Source organism: Artemia sp. Qi Xiang Cuo, chromosome 14, assembly GCF_049724085.1.
Source record: "Artemia sp. Qi Xiang Cuo chromosome 14, ASM4972408v1, whole genome shotgun sequence".
NCBI classification, from domain to species: Eukaryota; Metazoa; Arthropoda; class Branchiopoda; order Anostraca; family Artemiidae; genus Artemia; species Artemia sp. Qi Xiang Cuo.
The window spans coordinates 56,622,410-56,642,955 of record NC_142807.1 but is presented as its reverse complement, the minus strand read 5'-3'; the positions used below and the strand labels follow the sequence as shown (position 1 = coordinate 56,642,955).

At 36.3% G+C, this 20,546-nt stretch overlaps 1 protein-coding gene across 1 annotated transcript in view; it reads right to left on the bottom strand.

The window, feature by feature from the left end:
• Nucleotides 1–2,329: 2,329 nt before the first annotated feature.
• Ahcy (adenosylhomocysteinase) overlaps nucleotides 2,330–20,546 on the bottom strand; it is a 36,655-nt gene continuing 18,438 nt past the window's right edge. Inside the window, exons 4-8 of the mRNA XM_089100360.1 lie at nucleotides 15,123–15,311; nucleotides 10,479–10,694; nucleotides 7,296–7,493; nucleotides 4,956–5,150; nucleotides 2,330–2,535 (exon numbers count right to left, since the gene is read on the bottom strand). Coding sequence (XP_088956486.1) covers nucleotides 2,404–2,535; nucleotides 4,956–5,150; nucleotides 7,296–7,493; nucleotides 10,479–10,694; nucleotides 15,123–15,311 — 930 coding nt within the window. The 3' untranslated portion in view covers nucleotides 2,330–2,403. The remainder of the gene's footprint in view (nucleotides 2,536–4,955; nucleotides 5,151–7,295; nucleotides 7,494–10,478; nucleotides 10,695–15,122; nucleotides 15,312–20,546) is intronic.

Sequence of the window (20,546 nt, the reverse complement as noted above, 5' to 3'; positions counted from 1 at the left end):
CTCAAACAAAAACCCAAATCCATTGAGCAAAAAAAGAAACAAAAAAAAATTCTGATCACCTGTTCAAGAAATCTCAAAAATCAAAAGATTCATCCAATCTGAGTCAAATAATTCATGTTCAAAGAAACATCCGAAACCGATCCAAAGATATTGCGGAAAAACCAAAAACAAAACTCAATTATTAGCTAGAAATTCTGTAACATTCTTATGTTCCACATTCTCTCGCTTATTGTTTTTATTGGAATGTATAAATGATACATTTTTACTATGACAGCAAAAATCGCCAATCAAGATTAAGTCCTACAAGTCTATCAGTAAAGGCGGAAGGCTTTATGTTCTAAAACTTGAAAGGTTTTAACCTGCCGCTAATATTTATGTCAGGCAATGTGGTTGGGGAGAGAAGATTAAAGCTTAATCTCCCCTATTCTGTACAAAACAGATACCCGTGGCTTCTGTCATAAGGAATTATTCTATCCATAACACATTAATAAGCGATATATAAATTAATATATTAACATGTTAATTAATAATTATATCAACTTATTTTAAATTTTATTAATCATGTTAATTGAAATATATTGATATTAACATACCAATTCTTATTAATTTATATATCAATAAGGAATTATTATTATTTCTATTAGATATTATTATACCTGCAAGTACAAATAATTTGTATAGACCAAAGTAATTTAAAATGAGAAATTCCGTTCTAATGAATTTAAACTACACTACCCAAACTATTGCACAAATTCCAAAATATATCTCTGCTCTTAATTGCTAATCTAAGATATCTTCCTAACTTATCACTACTTTAAAAAAAAAAAATAAAAATAATCATCATTCATCAAACCAACACCCTCCATACACTTCTTTTTGCAACTAGATCATTTCTAACCACTCACACCGCATATAACCCTTATTCACATCCATGCCTTAACGCATATACTTTGGGAAAGGTCTATACTTAGATAGAAAAAAAAGAAGTTTTTTTGGGGAAGGGATAACGTATTCCTAGCACCCGACAATATATTATATATATATATATATATATATATATATATATATATATATATATATATATATATATATATATGTAGATAATTTAAGTTAGATTTGGTGTAGCTATGGCTGCTCGTCCTTCAGGCCTTTATATTGGGAGGGGGAGGAGTAAAGCAGGTGGGACTATACTTTGGTACTGAAAGTTAGCCAATAATTTTATTTCCAAATTTGAACCAATATAGAAGCAACTGAAATCAAGAGTTTCAAGCGTGAAAATAGTCATTATTATGAAACATATAAATGATTACAGTTTCTTTAAAAGAAATCACCAAATGAGTAAAAAACACAAAGAACACCAACAGCACATTAATTATTGTTGGTTTTCATCTAAAAAAAAATGAATCAATTAAAAAATGAATTAACTAAGTATTGTTTATCATTTAATAGGTATCTACACTTTCTGCTCCTGAAAGTTATACCGTATATTAATGTACCCACGTCGTGCACTCATTTCTTATATCCATTTAAATTAGTACAGCAGGGAAAGGTAGCCTTTTTTCAATGAAAATCTAGGAAGGGGGATATTTAGAAGAAGGTCTACAAACCCTTCGTAACTAATTGAGTTTTTTTTTCTTTTTTTTTTATATTCGGATGCTGACTGCCTATACTCACGTCAAGAGTACATTTCATCTGCCCCAACTGGCCTCTTGTGTGTCCAGGGGTTGAAGGGTCGCATCTTCTGATAATAAGTTAGTCGCTGCGTTATGCACACCCATTTTTATGCTTTCGATCCATATTTAAGTGAAGTTTGTCCTTAGAAGTTATTTGTGCGTTCAATTCTCTCTCTTTTTTTCTTTTGTTACATAGTCCTTTTTATTGTTTTTCCGACGAAAAGTAGTGAACTAGCACAAAATAGAATAGCTTACAATCGTTATAACCGAATTTTACCGAAGGCATCCCCTCTTGCCGGGATAATCATTTATAGAATTTGCGTAAAACAGGAAGGATTTTTAAAGCAATTTGTTCTCCAAGAAAACTTTTGACAAAACTTAGAGTGCATTCCACAACTCAATTATCAGTACCAATTTATAATTAGTTTTAACTACTTTGTTTTGAGACAGCTGATAACACAAAATTATAAGCAATTTCTATTGATACACGCGCGGAAAAAACTAAAATATTAGTCCCTTTCCTGTATTATAAATATTTTCAACAACAAATTTCTTATTATCCTCATTTTAGGCTAAATATATTAATAAATAATTAATGATGATTGAGGTACGGAATACAGCCCTAGACCTGTGAGCTAACGGCAATAGAATCCATATAAGGCGATTTGAATAAAAACTGCTGTTTGAAACCAAAAAAACAAAAAGATAACACAATCCTGCATGTTCAGAACTAATATCTATAAAATTCAGGCTTGAAAGGTCCCTCTGCTGGGATCCCGACATATGATGCTTGGTCTGGGGTCAGTTTTGTCAATTTGGCTCCCAAATGTTCCAAGTGCAGAGCAGCCACTTCTTCATCGAGCTGAAAAAAAATTGGGTTATTTTTAAAAACAAGAAGTGTAGGCCCTCAAAGAGATTTCAATGAGGAAATATAGGATAACAAGAATAGTATCTCTTATTCCTCAGTAACTAATAATTCCTGGGTACTCTTTTATTTTGTTGAGCTAACGGAACAATTTTTATATTTTTAGAAGGAAGCGAGAGCAATGAGCATTCTAAACCTTTGCGGATCTGGATTCTAGGGAATAACGAATTACGAGGAGGACGTTTTGCGCCAGTATCGATTTTGTTTGAAATTCATCAGTTTGGTTTAGTTTCATTAGAAAATCACAAGGAGAATCCGATACCTATCCGGGGGAGGTGGGAGGAGGGGAACACAAGATAAGAGCACTTTTTAATGTTGTCTACATTCACAGCTTTTCCAGAGTGAGGGATAACCCCATCTCCTAAGCAAATAATTAAATTGTCTGCTACTCAGAATAAATAAACAACCCACGCCAAAAAAGTGGAATTGTTTTTTCGCCGGAAATTAAACATTTTCAAGACTGTATTATTGATCAAGAGACTGGAAGTTTGACCTAATCTGACGGAATTAAAAGCGCTTAATAAACGGAGTAGATCATTCTTGTTCATATTCATGGACTAGATAAGAAAAGATAGTATTTGCACGACCGTAGTGCCAATGGGACAAAAATTCGTTGCCCTAAGCACCACTCAGAGCATAGTGAGGGCCAACTGTGACGGCCGGCTGTATGTCACAATCTTTCCACTCGCTCGTGCCTTAATCGACTATTGTAGCCTATTTCCTTAACAGATATGTATCTAACTTTATTAAGCTCTAATAATATTTATCTTAAAAAAATTTCATCATTTTAGTTTCTTTTCAAAACTACTATTTCTATTATGATAGTACTTTCCAGTATATATACATATATAGTACCTGGAGCACGGGCTTCATCCGGAACCTGGCACTCAGCAGGCTTTGATATATTTGATTTTCTAATCCTTTATTTGCATAATGAAAGAAATTGTGGCGAGTATTCGACCCTGCTTCCTGTTAATGTATCAAAGAATCATACATTTTATAGAATTTTTTTTCTTCTCGGACTCGTTGTGATTCTCACTGTTGATTCTCTTCTAACCACAAATTCCATTTACAATTCCATGTGATCACCCCTGTCGCTTTTCTCCTAACAACAAATTTTTTGTCCAGAATTTTCATTTGTGATTCGTAAGTGTTGCTTGTTGTCGCATGTCTTCTAGCTGCAAATCTAGTTTACGCTTCATTTTCATGCATCATTACATCAGACATTTTTCCATACCTTTTGCTTTAGCTGTTCAGATTCATTCAAAATCGTTTTCAAAAAAATCATGCATATATACATACATAAATAAATACACAGTTGCTCGTTTAAAGGGAGTATATATATATTCGTTATTCTTTAGGTTTTAGTCATGAGACGTAAAATAGGAAATTTGAAACGAGTAAAAAAAAATCTGGCGTGAATTCAATTCCTCCTTCCTTCATCCATCCATGAAAGAATCATCCATTTCATAGAATTTGTTTTTTTCTGCGACTCGTTTGATTCTCACAGTGGATTCTCTTCGAACAGCAGATTTCTTTTGTGATTCGATGTATTCGTTGTGATGCTGATCGTGCTACATTACCTCAGAATTTTTTCCTTAACTTTTACTGGCTGTTCGGATTCATTCAAAATAAATTTGCATAAATAAGAAATTCTGTCGTGAATTCAATCCTTCTTTCCCGCTTATCCTTTGCAGTCACTAAAATAACTCGTTCCTTATTCAATTGTATTTTCCTGAAATATCTAGCATAATTGTCGTGTTATTTTTTAGTTTTAAGTCACATCTTCGTTTGCAATTCAATGTGATTTGTTGCTATTTCTTGTTCCATGTCTTTTTCTTTAGCTGTTCAGAGTCAGTTGTCCTCTTGCGTAATTTGGCAGTGTCATAGATACTTATATTTAATTCCTACTTCCTATTTTTCAGGCCGGAAATTCCAGGGTGCCGAACTTTCAAAAAAAAAAAAAAGAAAAAAAAAAAATATATATATATATATATATATATATATATATATATATATATATATATATATATATATATATATATATAAATATGAAGCAGTTTTTAAGACGAAATTTATAAATACATTAATAAATACACAGTTGCTAGTTTAAATATATAAAAAAAAATCGGTATATATTTTTATAGCTTAAATTGCTATCTCGAGGTTCCAGAATTTTGTCGCAAACATTTAATGTTTGTAGATGGAATAACTTAGCTGTCAATCACTGAAAGAACAGATAGACAAGTAGATGGAAAGACGCGGAAATTTCTTTTTAATAAAGATAACTACTAGCTCACGTCAAATATCTAGGGATGGTAATACACTTTTTTTTTCACAGACAAGTTTTGCCTTACCTTTTTAGGAAGAATGTGAACACCAACTGCATATTCGCCTGGCTTTGTCCACAACTCAATCTGAGCTAATACTTGGTTTGAAAATGAGGTGCTCATCACAAATGAAGGATGACCCATGGCGCAGCCGAGATTTACAAGACGACCTTCAGCCAACAGGATGATGTGGTTTCCATTTGGTAATCTATAGCGGTCAACCTAAAATAAAATTTAATTAGTTCTCTAGGACCCTAGGAGCAAACTTGCACTAATGCCGACAGTAAAATTACCAACGACATATAGCTTTTGGCGTCTTTTTGCATTTTCCCAGTATAATAACAAAGCGAAATCGGTATAATTGGTCAAATCAGTGTAGCAATAAGTGTTAGATCTCAGTCCCACTTACATGATCGTTTAGCATCATGGAACCTTAGACCCTCCTGTGCCTCCTGAGGGGCTAAGGACTTCCACAAGAGTCGCCAATCATTTCTCATCGCTACAGCTGTCGAGACATCCTCCAATTCAGGTTGGATTGAGGCATTGAGATTTTTGAGGTCAGCCTGGTAACTGCGTCGTAGGTGCCTTTGGGGCGTTTTTTTCTTCTGGTACCACGTGGCTACCATTGAAAGACGAACTTTGGTAGTAAAGTTTCGGGCATGCTGATCACATGACCAAGGTATCTCCACTTCCTATATTTGATCACTTCGGTTACCAGTGGCTGAGACGTCTTCGGTCGTACAGTAGCTTTCGTTAATTTTTTTTTTTGACCAGTGGATATTTAGAAAGCACCTTAAACACATGTTTCCGAACGTGAGGAGTTGTTGGAAAATAGTTAAAACTCACAGAATAGTCGAGCGTAGACAAATTCCGATTAGGTACACATTTCTAACAAGAGAAATTTACAACTTCCATATAAAAGAATATTTCATTAAACAATATATGATAAATTACTGTTTATAATAGTAATAATCACTTATTATCCAAGGTTCCCATTGATGCGACTTTTTTAACGCAAAACGGCTCACGGATAGCAGATGCAGGAAAATCGCAAAGAATGTTCATCCACAAACGGTTCACTGTAACCGTTGAAGCGCAAAAAATGTTATGAGACACTTGAACAGTATATGGATAGGAATAGACTAAATGAAGTTTTTGAAGCAAAGAAAAATATTCAAGGGGCTAACCCATGTTAGCATACGCTAGCTATGCCTAATCAAAAACATAATTCTAATTTTGTATGTTCATTACCCTGGTAATATCTCCAAAGGCGTTGAGGATTTAAGTCTTGAACTAAAAGGACATGATCCTCAGGTTCGTTGTCAAATATTGACAGAGAAATTCTGATGAACATGATCGGTTTTCAGTTACAGTACTTGCAATTTATTGTTTTATAAAAAGCTTTCAATTCAGAAAAACGGATGCAATTTTCAAAAGCTCAGTTGAAATATTTCAACACAGCTGTAGAACCGTTGTGACGAATTAACTTGCAACAAAAACAGAGGAGACTTGTTGGTTCACGCAAAAACGGCAGTTGCTGCGTAAAATCACATCAACAGGAGCCCAGGGTTAACGAAAACAACGACTTACTAAGCATAGAAATTTTAACAAAAAAAAAGAAGAAAAAACATATAAACAAAAATCTTGTTCTTGGAATATCCTGACAGTCAGCTAGAAAGAAAAAAACAAGATAAAAAAATTTATTCTCAAAACTCAAAGAATGTGAAGATTAGATCTAACCACGGAAATTTTTGCTGCAAGTGGGTTCCAACCGCGAATTAACAGTTTTCGAAAAAAAAAAATTTGAGAATTGATTGGTCAATTATGTAATTGACTGGGCTGTGAGCGGATGTTAAAAATGTAAAGTTAGCCAGTAAAAACAAATGGTTCCATCCATTTTTTTTTATAGTTTTTCGGAGAACAAGAAATTCATGAAATCTCCCTCATCTTTTTTTTTAGAAAACTTCCCATTCAGTGGTAAAAAACAAAACAACAAAACAAAAAAAAACGAAAAAACTAGTAAATTTTAATAAAAATACTTAAATATTACACTATTGATTGCTATTGTTGTCATATTACATTGTCGTTTGATAACAGTTGTAATACAATCAAAGTTAAACATCAATAAAATAAAATAACTTCTGCAATGACTCCTCCGGGCCTCTGGGAGAGTGGTCTACAATGGATCACTATTAGTCATTCCCTTGAAGCTGAGGCAAGAGTTGTACGATCATCACTCAATGAGTTGTGGTCTCTGAATCAGGATCGTCCGACGTGGAGGTCAAACATTGCTACCCTATACGCTACTAGGCGTTGGAGGATCTAAGCCTAAGTAAGCAAACCAAGCATAAACAGTAATTTCCATACCTGTGGTTTGATGCTAATTTTTTCGACTGTATTATCTACAAGCCACTTGACATTGATTTCACAGTCAAAGTGACCAATATTGCAAACAATAGCATCATTTCGCATAGCAGCAAAGTGCTCACCGCGGATAATGTCTTTGCAACCAGTGGTGGTAACAAAGATTTGTGCCTTGGACACTGCTTCTTCCATGGTTGTCACCTAACATGAAAAAAGGAGCTAATTATAATAAATATATACTAATAGATAAAATACAATTAAAATAAAATCAGATAAGCTGATATCTAGCTTATTGCATCATATATAATCAAGCCTCATAACAAAGGGTGTTAAACTTCTCGAAAGGTAAATGAAACTAGCCTAAGATTTTATAATTTTCCTTCCGAAGCTTCCAAAAATTTCTAAGGCACGTTTGACTCATAAAAAATAAAAATTAAATTCAAAAAATTGCAACTGGGTAAAACAAAGGGCGACAAAAACACCTAAGCCATCTAGCCTTAGCCACCAAAGTCTAAAGTTGCTTATAAAAACCTTAATCGACTTTTATAAGTTGATATTTTATCTTTTTGTTACTACTTTAAATGGCACAAAAAAGGACAAAAAAAAACTTTCCCCAAAAGGACAAAAAAAGAATATTTGTGTTATCTTTTAAAACTAGCCATATTTTATTCTTATAAGCTTAGTCCCAAGTCTTTTACAAGCAACAAAAATCGTTTGAAACACGAAACAATCAGCTAAATTGCGATAATATCAGAACTGTTCCAAAGAAACTTTCAACATTTAACTGAAAATAAATATTAATTAAAAATAAGTATGTTTGGAGTTTATAAATTTATTGGGAAATACTGCATTGCAAGTGGTGCTACTAATTTTGAATTCGTATAAAATCCATGATAAAGCACCAAAAATTCCAGATTTATCTGAAGAACACACCACCCAAGATCAGAAAAAAAAGCATCGACTTAAAAAAATCTAAAGAATTATTACCATCTCACTTTGCAATAAAAATAAAAACTCAGTTTAATTATACCATTAACCATAGCTATAAAACGATACTAAAATAACCCATAGTTAAAATAGCTTACTAAATGTAACAAAATGTTTAAACAAGGCCCGAAACTTTGATAAGTTGTCAGAGAAGTCATTTTTGAGTAGCCATGACTGGCCATGCTTGTAATCCGTCAATTTTGAGTCAGATTCAAACTGGATAATGAAACGCAATAATTATTTCTCTATAACTTCAATTTTTTATTAAATGAAAGCAGATAAACGATAATGTGGCGCATTAACCAAGCCCCTAAGAGCAAAACTAGAAGAGGCTAAGAAAAGAGAACTGCTGCAGTAAAGGAAAAAAAGGGGCTTCAAGTAATGGAAATATTTTTATGAAAATGCACAGATAATAACATTTTTTTACTTGATAACCAATCAATAAATTCATTATAATAAATTGACATTGAAGTAATTAAGACACGAAGAGAAAACACGCTAGAAGTTAGATGGTTCTTAAACATGGACGTAAAACAAAACTAAAAGTCCCAAGCAGAAAGAAAGAGTGAGTGGGAAAGAGAAAGAGAAAGAGAGAGAGAGAGAGAGAGGGAGAGAGAGACAGAGAGAGAGAGAGAGAGAGAGAGGCTGGCGTTTATCCCTCCACGGAAAATACCCCCCCCCCCAGTGGAAAATAAGGCTTTTGAAATTTGAGAATTTTATTTGAGTTTGTTTTTTTATTTTCCGCAGAGGGGGAGGAATTTTGGTACTTGTGTATTTTACGCCACTCACTCAGGTTTACGCTATGCAAAACTCGAGAACAAACCGGTTTTTTGGTTAGTTTCTTTCAGCTATAGCGTGAGAAAAGACATAGTCTCACGTGATTAAAAATTAGTCTCACAGACAAGTGATTAAAAAAAAACAATTTTTTCGACTGAAAGTAAGGAGCAACATCAAAACTTTAAACGAACAGAAATTATTACATATATGAAAGGAGTTGCCCCTTCCACAAGACCTCGCTCTTTACGCTAAAGTTTAGACTTTTTGTCATAATTCTTTAAGAACGATTCCTGAAACAGAATGACCGTTTAGTTAGAATAATAAGCTTTGTTTTAAATTCTATAAAAAGAACTTTAGCGTAAAGAGCGAGGTCGTGAGGAGGAGGCAACCCCTTTCATATACGTAATAATTTCTGTTCGTTTTAAAGTTTGATGTTGCTCCTTACTTTCAGTTGGAAAAAACTTGTTTTTTATTTAAATTTAATTTCTGATCGTTTTTAACTACTACCGGGAAATACGGCTCTCTCTCCATGAAAAATTCCGGTACTTGTGTATTATAGGCCACTCACTGAAGTTTGCGATGTGTAAAACTCGAGAACATACCGGTTTCTTTCTTACTTTAGAAACAAATTTGGGCTATATATTTTGCACATTAGGGGGGCGGGATAAAGTATAGCAGGTCTGCATGCAAAATGTGTTAGGTACAATTATTCTGCATAAAATGAAGTAAGAATTGTTTTCTGATTTCAAACTGTCCAAATACTTTACCCCTCCCCCTTATGCGAAAATATATATTCCAAATTATATATTTCCCATCTATTCTGTCACTTGTTTTTGTCTTGGTTCACGCTAAGCTGAAAGAAACGAACAAAGAAACCAGTTTATTCTCAAGTTTTACACAAGGTAAACTTGAGTGAGTGGCGTATAATACACAAGTACCAAAATTCGTTCCTGCTATGGAAAATAAAAAAACAAAACTCAATTAAAACTCAAATTCGGAAAGCCTAATTTTCCTCGGGGGGAGGGAGGAGGGTATTTTCCTCGGGGGGAGGGGGTGTTGGAGGCGTATTTTCAGCGGGGGTAAATGGCTAATACTGATAAAGAGAGGGAGAGAGAGAGATAATAGAGGAAAACAAAAGGAATTTGAAGACACCAAAAGAGGAAATTAAGGAACAGGAGACACGAATCGAATTAAAACACAATTATAAAGGAAAAAGATCATAACAAATAAGGTCTTGTATACCTTCGGCCTACAAGAGATTTTAAACTACAAGAGAAGCCTTACCAAATCTACCTGATAAACAGAAAAAAAAAAAAAAACAAGACTGGATGGAGCTTAAGTTGATATGCAGTCCTAGGCATTCAGAACTTCCTCTAACACAAAGCTGTCAAATAAATGATTGAGAGCCTTAAAGCTACCTACCTCATAGCCTTCCATTGCAGCTTGAAGAGCATTGATGGGATCAATTTCTGTGATAAGAACACGTGCACCAAAAGCTTTTAATGACTGAGCACTGCCTTTACCAACATCACCATATCCAGCAACAACGCAAGTCTTTCCGGCAAGCATGACGTCTGTTGCTCTTTTGATGCCATCTGTTAAGGATTCTCTGCAACCATACAAGTTGTCAAATTTGGTCTGTAAAATTCAAAAAGTATCATTTCATCTACAGTTACTTTAGCCTAAAGAAGCTTAACTCAAATTGCCAAAACCTTATGAATCGCTCAATCATACTTGCGGAACCGATTGGATATACACACGCAAGGCATGAGAATCCTGACACGGTCCCAGAATTAGATAAAAACAAAACGAAAAATCGTTTTGAGAATGCAATTATTTCTAGTTGCATTCTAGATTCGAAAATGCATGCAGTGAACACTGCTATTTCTAGATTTGCTCTAAGTACCGAAGTTCCGGAATATTATGATAGGCAAGATTAAATTCACCTCTTACTACTAGGACAACAAAAGTGACATTACACGCCTCGAGTTTAAAAAATCCTTCTGTAGATGTTTCTATTTCTAGACAAGAAAATCACTCCGCATTATGGCAAGCAACAGCTTTAATGTCCTCTTATTGCTGGGATTTCCAAAAAATGGCATTGCGTCCCTCAATTTTGAACAATCACGCAGTGAATGCTTGTATTTCTAGACACAATCTATATACTAGCCCACTTCACACTACGATAAGCAACAAGATTAAATAAGCCCATTTCCTTACTATTAGCAACAAAAATCATTGAAAATAATTTAATCCTCGGGACAAAAGCCTATCAGAGGCAACGCTCTACCGTTGCGTGTAGAAAAGGCCATAAGCCTTCAGTGTTTCATTTTTATTTGTTTTGTTTTTTTCTGGTCGCTTTGTATAGTAGGGATAATCGTAAAAACTTTGGAGAGAAATCATTCAATTGAAAGTTTTAGTTTCATTTATTATGTATTTTTTGCTTTTTAAAAAAAAATCAAGTCTTAATGAACAATTTTTGAAGATGCTCAGAAAAGTATATGGAACCAGTAAATGTAAGAAAGTATGCCAGTTATGACGAAGAAGTGACGGAAAAAGCTCTGGAGGACATAAAGAAAGAGTACTCTTTCTCAACAAATGAACAAAAAGCACAATAAAAAGTGAAAAAACCAACTATATTGACGGTTCTAGGCATCTACCCCCCCCCCCCCCCCGCGTAAAATAAGGCGTTCCAAATTTGAGAATTTTATTTGAGTTTTATTTTTTTTATTTCCGTAGGGGGAAGGAATTTTGGTACTTGTGTATTATGCGCCACTCACTCAAGTTAACGCTGTGTAAAACTCGAGAACAAACCGGTTTCTTCGTTAGGGTAACTTATTTTTCAGCTTAGCGCGAGAGGCAAGTGACAGAATATATGGGAAATATATAATTTGGGCTATATATTTGCACATAAGGGGGGGGGGGGTAAAGTATTTGGACAGTTCAGTTTGAAGTCAGATAACAATTCTTTCTAGGCATATGGCCACTAAAAAATTACGGAAGAATAGCGAGGTATCTGGAAATTTGAAAAAAAAATCCAGTGTAAAGTAAATGTAATGTTTTTTTTTAAGTGTTTTTTCCAAGTGTTTGTTAAGTTTTTTTTTCAATGACCGATTTTTCAAGTATTAATTACTAGGCTATAATTAGTTTATGTAGTGTTTCATTTAAGTTTTTTATGATGATCGCTAATCAAAGTTTGTTATTTTTACCTTTCATTTATGTTATTTTACTATGTTCATGGCCGTATATTTGGCTTTAAAATACACTTATTTATCTATCTATCTACTATGCAGAATAATTGTACCAAACACATTTTGCATGCGGACCCGCAATACTTTGCCCCCCCCCCCTTAATGTGCAAATCTAGATCCGAAAATTATTTTCAAAGTAACGAAGAAACCAACGAAAAAACCGGGGTGTTCTCGAATTTTACACACCGTAAACTTGAGTGAGTGGCGCATAATACACAAACACCAAAATTCCTTTCTCCTACGAAAAAAAAATAAAAAAAAAATAAAATAAAATTCTAAAATTTTAAAAGCCTTATTTGCCGGGGAGAGGGGTTTTTTCTGGGGGGGGGGGGGTAATCGAATTGCCAGGCGGGTAAACATCGGCCACCGTATTGACAGGGCTCGATGAAGAAGCCATCATTCATTTGCTTACATGTGCCGAGGGGGGTTTCCTATTGATCGCTTCAAGCTGAAACTCATAGTCAAAAGTTATCTTGAATCAACTGAAAAAACAGTAGATTGCTTTAAGAACAATATATCTGGGCAAGAATTTACCAAGTCCTTCCTAGATCGACATTATTCAAAGCTTCGACTGAGAACCGCAGTGAACTACCCCCCAAAAAAGAGCTTCTGTTTCATCCGAAATGTTGAATGAGTACTACGAAAATGTAGAGGTGACTATCCAGGATGTGCCTTTGTTGAATATTTACAATTGCGATGAGACTGACTTAACAGACGACCCCAGGAATCAGAAATGCATTGTGAAAAGAAGATCCAAAAACCCTTCCAGAATAATGAACGAAACAAAGGGAGCAATATTCCTAATTATGTGTTGAAATACAGAAGGCCTTAAAGCAGCTAGGTATGCTACATCTAAGCCAGGATGGTTCGAGAGCGAAGTTTTCGAAGAGTGGTTTATGTCACTGGCGCTCCCCCACCAGAAGAAAAGAGCAGGGGTGAAATTTTTGTTGGGTGACAACCTCTATTCCCACTTTTCTGCTTGAGTGTTGAAAGTCAGTAGAAAAAACAACATTCACTTTGTATGCTTTCCACCAAACACAGCAGATATACTGCAACCTCTTGACGTTGCTTTTTTTGCTGCAATTAAAAGAACATGGAGGAAAATGCTCGATAATTACAAAATGGATAACCCAAAAGAAACTGCATTAAGAAAAGACACAAGAAATAAAATTCCCAAAGCTTCTGAAGCCACTTCTGGAGAATCTAGCATCAAATCCAAGTGCTTATCACGGCCCAGAGTCATTCAGGACCATCCACTTTCCACCCAATCAACTCCACGATAGGTTGTGGACAACATCAGAAGTTTTATTGGATATCCTGCAAGCCCGCAGATTTGACAAATTTGTGAGGAAGATCAGGCACAAAAGTCTTAGCATCGCACCCGGAAAAAACATCGGGGATGGAGAGGACTCAAGTTGTGAGTTTGACACGACTAACGCATCCGGATGCCGGAGTGAATCTGAAACGGAATTTGATGAGTTGACTAGCGCTGGCTCTTCTCTGTCAAGCGGGGCAGCAGCCAAAACGGGTTCAAATTACCCACCAAAAACCGTGGATGGACGTAGGTTCATCGCAAAGTTCGTCATAGGTTATATTTACCAGTATTTTGTATTGTTGGACGTAGATGATTCGTCTTCTGGCGGCTTGCTGAACGTGATGTACCTGCGAAAAAAAAAGATGGATCCTTCTATTTTTCCAGGGTGAAAGACTCAGCCTCCATCCGTCCCGACCAGATAGAGGGAGATCTTCCAGCCCCTCAACCCGCTTACGGCACAAAATTTTTATTTGATGATGACTTTGGTCATCTGATACTTCACTAATTTGACTTTTCTTCGTCTTTTTATTTTAGAAGTAGTGCTGTATGAATTTGATGCCATGAGTTTAAACTCCTCCAACTCTTGTTGAGAGTTACCCGTCAAATTTTTTAGTGTTTAAAGTTAAACTCCCCCAGAGGAAACTTCAAACACCTTTTTAGGATTGGCATTAGGATTTAGGTATTGAAAAAAAAAAAAAAAAAAAAAAAAAAAAAAAAAAACTTGGTAAAAGTACATTATTCTATTACATTTTACTCATTTCTGAAAAATTCAATTATAAACATTTAAGAAACTAGGGCTATGTCGATAAAATGTATGGAAGATAAACCTCATGGAAGATAAAATGAAAAACAAAGCAATCAACTAGGTGAAAAACAGAAACAGCCAAAGAAATTGCTTAAACTTCGAAACAGTCTACTCAAACAGCTATACAGACTCAAACTTTACAATGGTAAAAAAGAACCAATTTCTAGAATTTTAGCCCACTGTAAGCCTAACTATCTTCATTTAAAGTTAAAATCACGTTTTAAAGGTTTAAGCTTCCTTTTCTTATTCCTAAAGTGGCGGCGCCAGGTATATTCAAAGATTTCCTGCTAGTCCTTTACATCACTCCATCACGAGGTTTTATAAGACTGTTGGATCTTCTTTGTAAGGAGTCGACAAAAAGGAAATTTCATGAATAATGTCCCCAGGAAGACGGTTCCAAATCGAGGTGTAATGCGCAATGAAGCTGTTCTTCAAGTACTCTGATCATGGCGCGTTAACCTTAAAATAATTGGACCCAGCGGTCCAATTATTGTTAGTCTTGTCGGTTGGACAGTGGGAGGTACAATACGAGAAAGATGGATAGACTTGAGGCTAATAAAACTACTACTACTAACAACTCACTACAGCAACAAGCCACCTGAGGCCAACACAGCAACGCACGCTCCTCCTCCATCCTCCCATCCCGTTTTAGAACGACTTGCTAATCAATTTAAACTTGTATTACTGGAAATTACCTTTGTAACTGAATCGTTGACATTAAATGCAGGGATTTTCAGTTTGTTATTCATAACCATTTTGTAGAGATTCTTGACCCCTGTTGTTGTCTCTTCTGAGAGGCCTCTGATGTTAGGTAGCAATTGAGGGTACTTCTCATGAACATAATTGGTAAGGTCACCACCGTCATCAAGAATCATGTTGAGTGGCTAACAAAAGAAAAATAGATGCTGAATCAAAGACAAACACTTTTATTGTTTTTTATCTGTTGAAACTGACCTTAAATTGACGATTTTGATGTCTAAAGCCTTGGACAATTCCATCATTTTTATTTTGTTTATATTTTTACAACTTGCCTTAAAAAAAGACACTTGGTATTACATTGTATTTTTATGGGAAAATTATGACATTAAGGTGCTACGTTTGACATTATTATTATGTTTTTTTTTTATTACCACAATTGTCTCATTAGCATAAAAAGCCTTAGAAATTTTTAGTCGTTCTAAATTAGCTTTTATTAACTGCCTTAGAAGAAGAAAAATAAACAGACTAGTTGTTATTTAATTAATGACTAGATGTTTATTGATTAAATTATCTTTTTGTGAAAAAAATTGAGGAATATAGGTTGAAAAATTTATGGAATAAGGAATAGACTACAGGTTTTACAAATTAAGCCATATGGGCTGTTGCGTTTGATATCATTTTTTTTTATTATTAAAATACCTCAATTAACATAAGAAGCCATGACAATTTTCAGTCGTCCTAATTTTGCTTTAATTAACTGGCCAAGAAGAAGAAGAAAAAAGGAACAGACTAGTTGCTATTTAATTAATTGTTTTTAATTTATTGCTGAAAAAATTACTAGATGTTCATTGATTAGATTATCTTTTAATGAAAAAATTAAGGAATATAGGTTAATGCGTTTGATATTAATGTTTGACCAAAACTGCCCAAGATGAAGAAAAAATAATGAAAAGAAACAAAAGAGACCCTAAGTTTTTGAGGCAAATAGAAGAATTAAGGAACTCAAAAGGTGGCTGTGTTAAAAAGCTAGAGAAAAAAACACAAGGGGGTATGGGATTTTCCTTGACAGTTTTATATTAAGACCAACTATATATAATATAAAATATTATTTATATAAAGAGATAAAATTTACCGTCAACCATGCATAGTAATGAACGGGTAATATTCATATCAAAACAATCTATGATGTACCAACTTTGAAATTACTCACAGAAAATTATCAGCATACAAATGTTTGCGTAGTTTTAGAAAGAAGGAAATACAAGATGTTCTATAAGTCACGTGCCATACAGGTTATTATAGAAATACATATTACTACCTATTTTATTAATTAGAATCATAAAAGATGCTCAAAATCTTCATCCCAATTGCATCGATACATGCATCAGTTCTCTTTAAAAAACTACCTTATACTCTTTAGAGAATTTTATTGTTGATTTTTTTTGGTACTTGTGCATTATAACTAAACCAGCACTATAGACTGTACAAGGTAATCAGACACGAAAGCAGACAAACGGGTATTTGCTAGATAGATTGATGGCAAAGCGTGATTTCTCATTGAGTTTACAAAATTTAAACGTTTGTTTTTTTGGGTTTAGGGGGGGGGGAACCTAGCTTAGATTACGTTTTTAATATATGCTATGCTTAACCCCCCCCCCCCCCCCATTCCCTTAATGTGCAAATATATAGCCCAAATTTGTTTCTAAACTATTATATATTCATCCTATTTTATTTTATTTCATTAGCATTAACCAAACTTGACTTCTTTCGTGTATAGCGCTGGTTTAGTTATAATGCACAAGTACCATTTTTTTTTTTACATTTAGCTGTTTTCACACCTTTTATATCAAGCAGACGTGGACCATATATACATACATATATATATATATATATATATATATATATATATATATATATATATATATATATATATATATATATATATATATATATATATATATATCCCTGCCCCTAGAGAGGGTTGTGGGTCTCTGGGGTGCACGACAGGCACCTTCTCCGTCCCTAGCTCTTCAGGGAGAAATCCAGCTGCGTTGCCTCACCGTGGCAGAAGGGTGGCAACGACCCTCCCAACCTAACCTTGGCGGACGCCGGCTAACACACAAAAGGGGAGCCGTCGGATTGGGGACCCGTCGGTTAAATACATTCCCACGAAACGATGGAAATGGTAGAAAGAAGTAAAAAACGAACTTTGGCTACGACATTCCCGGCAAGCGATGCGTCGGAGACTACGGCGACCCCGAAGAAAATTGAACTAGCCGACCACCTGTTGAAACATCGACAATCCCTCAGTGTGGGGTGCTGGAACGTATGTTCATTGAAATGCCCTGCGACCAGGACCTTCATTACAGGCGAATGCGAAAGATATTGCATAGAAACTCTGTGTGTATCCGAAACCGGCTAATGGAAATTTGGAAGACGAGCCCGTCTCCGCCCCTGGTGGAAAATCCGAATTCCACTTTTTCAACTCCAGACCTAGTGATGGCTCTGGTAATGCGAGGGTTGGTCTCTCTAGTAAAATCTCAAGTTGAATAGCAGCCCATCTCACCTAGTTTGGCTAAGGCCCGTCTTAAGGGTCACCTGTTCAACATCCCTGTCATCTCAGCCTATGTACCAACCTGAACCGCGGACGAAAGTATAGTTGACGAGTTTAACGATGCTCTGACCCAGTCATTGAAAACAGTCCCAACCGTGATCTACTCATCCTAGGAGGTGCTCTTAACGCCCATGCTGGAAGCCGCGAGCTAGACCACGAAAGAGCTGTTGGAAGATGTGGATAGGGCGACAGGTGCAAGCCTGGAAGGAGGCTCGTAGAATTTGCTCAGCAGCATAATCTTGTATTGGCAAATACGTTGTTCCGGTCCAAACCATCCCAGAGGATCACCTGGCGCTCTCGAGATGGAAGAGCCCAATCCCAGGTGGATTACTTGCTAATATCCTCCCGATGGCGAAGCTCTATACAGAACTGTAGAGCCTACCCTGGAGCCAACACAGGAGCGAAGAATGACTCCGACCATATGCTGCTAAAAGCTTCTCTGATCATAAAGCTCGTCTCCAGGAAACGAACGCAACCTCCTCCGAGATACGATGTAGCACGTCTTCATGATAAAGCAGTCGCAGAAGAGTTCCACTTGGAATTATCTAACCGTTTTGACATCTTGTCCGCGGACGACGATAACGAACCAACCACCATAAATATAGAAGACGAGTGGAGGAAGATCAGAGACACCATAACAGACGCCTCTAAAAAAGTCCTTGGCAGGCTAAATCAGAAGCAGAAGAGGTGGATCTTAGAAGACACCATCGAGTTATTGAACCAGAAACAACAGACCGGAAATACCAAGTCCACAGTGTTCAAAACACTGAGAAAAGAATGCCATAAATCCGCCCGCAGTGACAGACAACGCAATTGGGACCCCGTGGCAGCAGATATGCAGAAGGCCTCTCACTCTCAACTGGAGTGAGAGGCGAAGATGGAACGCTTCTGTCAAGAAAAGATGACATAATCGCAAGATGGCAATATCCCTTCCAGAAGCTGCTGAACCGCAGTCACATCATCCCTTCCACTAAAGCACCCTCCAATAATAGCACCACTGAATTCCAGCCCAGCAACACTAACCTTAACTCAGTACCACCGAGTCAACAAGCCCCATACAGCAACGTAAATGTTCACCCTCCCTCAATACAAGAGATCAAAGAGGCAATCAAGAAGCTGAGGAATCGCAAGGCACTAGGCACAGATTCTATTCCAGCAGAAGTTTACAAAGCTGCTCCTATTCTCGCAGAGAAACTACAGAAGCTCTTTTGCTCAATCTGGTCTCAGGAACGGTTTCCCCAGGAATGGCAAGACTCAGTTATACTGCCAGTCTTCAAGAAAGGCGACCGTACTGAATGCGAAAATTACAGAGGGATCTCATTAATGAGCATTGCGGCAAAGATCTTTGCAATGATTCTGTTTAACCGATTCCTCAAAGTCCACAACGAAAGAATCCGCCGCAACCAATCTGGTTTCCGAGCAGGCATGGGCTGTATTGACCAACTCTTCACCTTGAGACAGATTTTTGAACATGGAGCCAGCATCAACAAATCACCGTCACTGTCTTCATTACGGCCTTCTATTCAGTCATCCGGGGAGGAATTTGGATGGCAATGGAAGAGGACTATGTCCAACCTAAGATCATACGACTAATTCAGGCTTACTATCAACACACACGAGCCTGCATCAAGGTTAACGGAGAGCTTTCTCCGCTATTTGATATCGCCTTCGGTGTGAGGCAAGAGTGTGAGAGTACTCTCTACCGAACTATTCAATTTTGTCGTCGATTGGGTAATGAAAAAAGCAATGCTAAACTTCGAAGGAGTCGAGGTTAGCCCTGATTTCAGTATCACCGACCTGGATTATGCCGATGACGTTGCTCTTCTTGGCAAATCTGTTGGCGAAGCCCAGAAAATGCTACTGAAAGTCTCCAAAGTTGCTGCCCCAGCGGGGATCAAGATTAATATTGACAAAACTAAAGCTATGCCTACTGTCCCGGATACAAACTCTACCCCTTTAACCCTTAACCCTAGGCAGATTGAAGCAGTCAATAAATTCAAGTATCTCGGATTATACATTAACATTAAGGATGTAGCGAAGAAATCTAATGCTGCATTGCATCAGCTTCTTCTGTCTTTGCACAGCTGTGGAAGCCGCTAAGGAAAAGGAAGGAAATTCACCGGAAAACAAAAATTCTTATTTACGATGCCCTTGTCCAATCAGTCTTACTGAACGGCTGTGACACGTGGCCCTTAAAAGTCACCAAGGCACACGCCCTCAACACTTTTGAACACAGAAGCCCGAGGAGCATATTGGGGTTACGACTCAGCGACCGAATCCCAAGTACGGTCATCCGCCAACGATGTGACCAGAAGTACGACATTACATATATCATTTGACACCGTCGCCTTTCCTGATTAGGCCATTTTTGCCGAAGACCGGCCTAAACTTTTACAAATCAAAGCCTTCACTACAAACCAGCACCTGATTGGAGGTAACGACATGGCAACACCGTCAAATCTCACCTCGAGCCGATTGGCGGATTCTGGAGACACGGTCGCAGATGGGACCCTTCATGGCTTGAAATTATTGCCCCATTAACCCAAGACCGTGACCTGTGGAATTCAAAAGTCTGCCAGATCCTGTCACCAGGGAGAGCTACATAGCTTGTGTCCTGTCCAAGTGCAAAGTACATGTATATATATATATATATATATATATATATATATATATATATATATATATATATATATATATATATATATATATATATATATATATATATATATATATATATATATATATTGATTCTTTATTTCATTTCATTCATGCCTGTTGGTGGATTATAAAACTTATTTGATAAGTC